General features: G+C 41.1%; 1 protein-coding gene across 1 annotated transcript; it reads left to right on the forward strand.

Moving 5' to 3' along the window:
* The first annotated feature begins 1,062 nt into the window (after positions 1–1,062).
* On the forward strand, positions 1,063–4,564 carry LOC137305278 (probable G-protein coupled receptor 139). The gene is made up of 2 exons (XM_067974132.1): positions 1,063–1,132; positions 3,660–4,564. Exons 1-2 carry the CDS (start codon positions 1,063–1,065, stop codon positions 4,562–4,564), a joined length of 975 nt encoding a protein of 324 aa, XP_067830233.1.

The raw sequence follows: 4,564 nt of genomic DNA on the forward strand, positions 1-4,564 counted from the left end.
GTGTGTCCAAGTGACAGCTCCTGTACATGTGCAGCATGCAGTGTATAAAAGGGAACAGTTCATTCCAGCCGGTACTGGACAGCTCATGTGTGGCTCACTCTCAGCTCCTGTACATCTACAGTGCACTGTGGGTAAAAGGGGAGGATGAACTCCTGCCTGCTGCTGTGCGCCCTGTGTGTGTCTCAGGTTCAGCTCCTGTATACTTACAGTACACAACAGGTAAAATGGAACGATTCACTCCTGACTGGATCGGTCCGGTCTGTGTGTGTCTCCCTGTCAGCTCCTGTACATGTACAGCACACAGCTAGTAAAATGCAATGATTCACTGATACGGCAAAGCCCGATTGTGTCAACTCCTGTACATGCACAATACACGGCAAGGCTATTGAGATCTTTATCCACATTCATCTTTTTCACAGCCGGTACATATCAGACCAAACCCTGTCCCTTTCACCCCCGCCCAACACATGTTGATGCAGAAATCCAACATCTTAGCATCTTCGTGGGACTGCTCAGTTGTATACAACTGACGATATCACTTTCTGTGGGGATCTGTAAACGCTTTCCGATCTCGATACATCGATATATCGATGCAATGTAACCACCTTATATCAATATAACATAGAGTATAAATTTTAAAAAAGGAAACATCCTGGATGTAACTAAAATGCAGATGGTGCCAATCTACCACAAGTGTGGACATTAATTTCATCAAATGCCTTCCACGAAATTATGAACGAGTATTCTCAGTTTCAGGAGTCTATACCGTTATTTTAGGAGTGCATTCTTCAAAATATTTTATATGTAAAATATGATCAAATTAATATTTTGGACGCTTTGTTTTCAATGTAAAATGTGTTGCAAATTATCCGACTCCCTGAACAGTGCGATTAAATACGCTCAGTTTAATCTGTTTGTTCAATTGATTTTACCTTATGCCAATCATTGTGCAATGACCGTGTGTCACTTGAGCTTTCTCTCAGGTATAAAGAAGCCCTTATTTTGAAGGCAGATCACCTGCGTGTCCATAACACAAACAGAAAACGTCGCTTCTCTCCGAAAATGGGACAGCCGGTAATCATACAGATAGAAAACATATACTACCCTATTCTTGCAACAGTCGGTATTCCGGGTAAGCCGCTTGCGATCAGGTAATATTCATCTGTTGCAGTGTTTTACCGTATCACTGCTCCTATTACCGGTGTAATAATATTATCCGTTTGTTTTGATATGGTTGATGTGCCGACATTAATTACTGCCATCTATCTAATAACAATAAGAAAACTCCACGTCTCCTACATAGTCTTAATATAATAACCTGACGGGCAGCACTATTGGTTCAGTAATTTTAAATTAATTAACTTAGTGGGAATTTCGTCTCCTTTGTAGAGTCATGTAATAATTAGAAGCAAACTATTGCGGATTCTGGAAATCTGAAATAACAGCAGAAGTTGCTGGAAACACTCAGCAGTACAGGCAGCATCCGTGGAGAGAGAAATAGAGTTAATGTTTCAGCTCGATGACCAGTTCTGATGAAAAGTCACCGAATTGAAACGTTTACTCCGTTTCTCTCTCCACCGATACTGTCTGACCTACTGAGTTTCAAGCATTTTCTATTCTTATTTGTAATTTTCAGTCCGAATCAAATATTAGCATCGCAGTTGGGTTCTGGTTGGTTAACATTGTTGAAAATTAGAAGACATCCATCAGGACAAGTTGCCAACTAACGTTCCGAGAATATGCCCGCAGCAGCGATTGTTTGTCAATGTTGCTGGATATCCGCAAACCATGGGCGATGTTCCCTCTATGTGTTGGTGAAATGCGACATTACTGACCGCGGGCAACTACTAAGAAAGTTTACGCTTCCAGAGAAATCCTGCAGGCTGCGTGCCTGAAACTGTGTGATATTTGACGTTGCGTTAATCAGTGGCCAGCTCATGGTGTGAGCCTGAAAATTAAAGGCAAACCGGATCCTGCGGAGCGCAGGCAAAATAAACTGTCGGCGAGCATCGACAGACTTTCCACAATACGACGGATTTCTCTTCCAATTAATGTTCATAGAAGGAAAATCCGGCGGGTTGTGTTCGCATGTGATTCTCGCCTGGAATTTCCTCTCTGTGCAGCGGCCAAGCAATGCTTAATGCCCCGGCGGTGAAGACAACTATCTGCCCGGATCTTTCTTTTGCACGGTTAAATTAGTGTAATAGCAGTAAACTTTCCTTGTGTTCTCCCGTTCCCACTTCCGCAGAAGATTTGCAGAACCCCGGGAGAAACCATGTGAACAGCCGAAGTTAGGACACGCGATTGGGAGAATCTCCTACCCCGAATTTCTACCCAGTAAAGTGTTGCTGGAGATAAAATATGTGTTGCAGCTGCTTTCTGCGGGTTTAGTAAGACAAGGAATACATGATATAAATCAATAATAGACTTTATTCAACTTTTTATTATTATTCTGGGAAACAAAAACACGAAAAATATCGCATCACATATCAAACCGTTAACATGGGAATGATAAATTGAGATATATGTTTGACATGGGTTGTGGGTTTGGTGTCAGAGATTTTCAACTGTACTATTATACATACGTATAAACGGGGTTTAAAGACAGCTTGAAACATATATTTTTAAGTTAGTTGAATCATCACTGAATGAAACTACGGAGGCAGCTGCAATTGTTGTGCTTCTGAGTTTCAAAATGTAATCATTCAATGCACGGCCTCTCTTCTATATTAATGGTTATTCCAGAATATCAATGAATTAAATTCAAATGCCCTTTACATGTCAGAATCGGATGCATATCAGCATCAATGTTTTTAATATTAAGTTTGATATAAATTTTTCCAGGCACAACTCCAATGTATCTCCACAACCCCCTGTATATATCGATGCGGTGACTTCTTTCATTTAATACACTGCTTTGATACAAGCGACTTTGACGGTACATCGATGATGTACGTTCCAGGATAAAGCAGGAACCCTCACAACATTCAAGAAGCATTTGGATGAGCACTTGAAATGCCATAGCGTACACGGCTACGGACCAAATGCTGGAATATGGGATTAGATTCGACAGGGCTTGATGGCCGGCGCGGACACGATGGGCCGAAGGGCCTCTATCCGTGCTGTATAACTCTATGACTCTAAAATGTTTGCTCTTATATTATACACGTAAAGCAATATATCCAAGAAATCTTGCCTGCCAGTTACATAAAGAGAAAAACGCAGGGAAAAGACTACGGTGGTCGTTTTCATCTGCTTCCAGGCAACCAAAGATGGAATATCACAGCGAGATTCATATTATCACTCAAAAGCCTACATTTGATTACTATTGAGGGTGTTTTAAATGATTACATATGATCTGTGTGAGGGACATGACAATGTCTGTTCTCTGCACTGTCTGTGACGGTGCATGCAAACTGTAAGTTATCAGTGTAATGGGAGGCAGCAAAGCTTTTTTGAGTTAACTCACAGATTAAGTCAGCCGATGTGTATGCATGAAGAAATTTGTGTTTTCAGCATCCGTCAATTTATCTGGCAGAGAGAGAGACTTTTGAGCGACAAGATAAAAAGTGCAGGAATTTTCTTACAAATACACGGTCGACTGTTCGCTCTCTCAATATAAGGAGAGTTTAGTAATTTCATTTTCCTCCTTTTTGCAGCCAATTTGGTGACAATTGTGATTCTCTCCCGCGGAAGCTGCGGCCTCTCCAATTGCATCACCCGTTACCTGGTGGCCATGGCGTCGGGGGATCTACTGATCCTGATATTTGCTATAATCCTGTATGAGATTCAAGATGCTTATTTCCCACATTCATCCCTGAGCTACACTCCTATTTGTCGAATCAATATTGTCTTTCTTCTTGCTTCCTATGATTTTTCTATCTGGTTAACCGTCGCTTTCACCTTTGATAGATTCATCGCCATTTGTTGTCAAAAGTTGAGAACAAAATATTGCACCGAAAAAACTGCGGCTGTGGTTGTTGCAGTGGTGTGTTTCTTCAGCGCTTTAGAAAATATTCCATTCTACTTTGCAGTTGAACCTCGGGAAATAATTGACAATGAGCCATGGTCTTGCCATATGAAATCCAGCTTCTATACATTACCCATATGGGTAGCATTTTTGTGGTTGGAAAATATTTTAACCCCATTTCTTCCATTTTTGTTGATTCTAACGCTCAATGCTCTGACCATCAGGCACATTGTACTGGCCAATAGAGTGAGGAGGGGACTCCGAGGAAACAAGGATGGTGAAAATCACAATGATCCAGAGATGGAGAACCGAAGAAGATCGATGATTTTACTGCTCGCCATATCTGGCAGTTTTATACTGTTATGGATGGTATCATTCATATTTTATATTTATGTACAATTTGCAGACACCCAACTTTTAGATGCAAATTACAACGACCCTTTCACCATTATGGAACAATCCGGATACATGCTTCGGTCTTTGAGTTCCTGCACAAACACGTTTATTTATGCAGCGTCCCAGAGTAAATTCAGAGATGAGCTGAAAAATATGATTATCCGTCTCCTGGCTCCAATAACCTGTTTATTTAAGTAA

The sequence above is a fragment of the Heptranchias perlo genome, chromosome 39 (genome assembly GCF_035084215.1).
Source record: "Heptranchias perlo isolate sHepPer1 chromosome 39, sHepPer1.hap1, whole genome shotgun sequence".
NCBI classification, from domain to species: Eukaryota; Metazoa; Chordata; class Chondrichthyes; order Hexanchiformes; family Hexanchidae; genus Heptranchias; species Heptranchias perlo.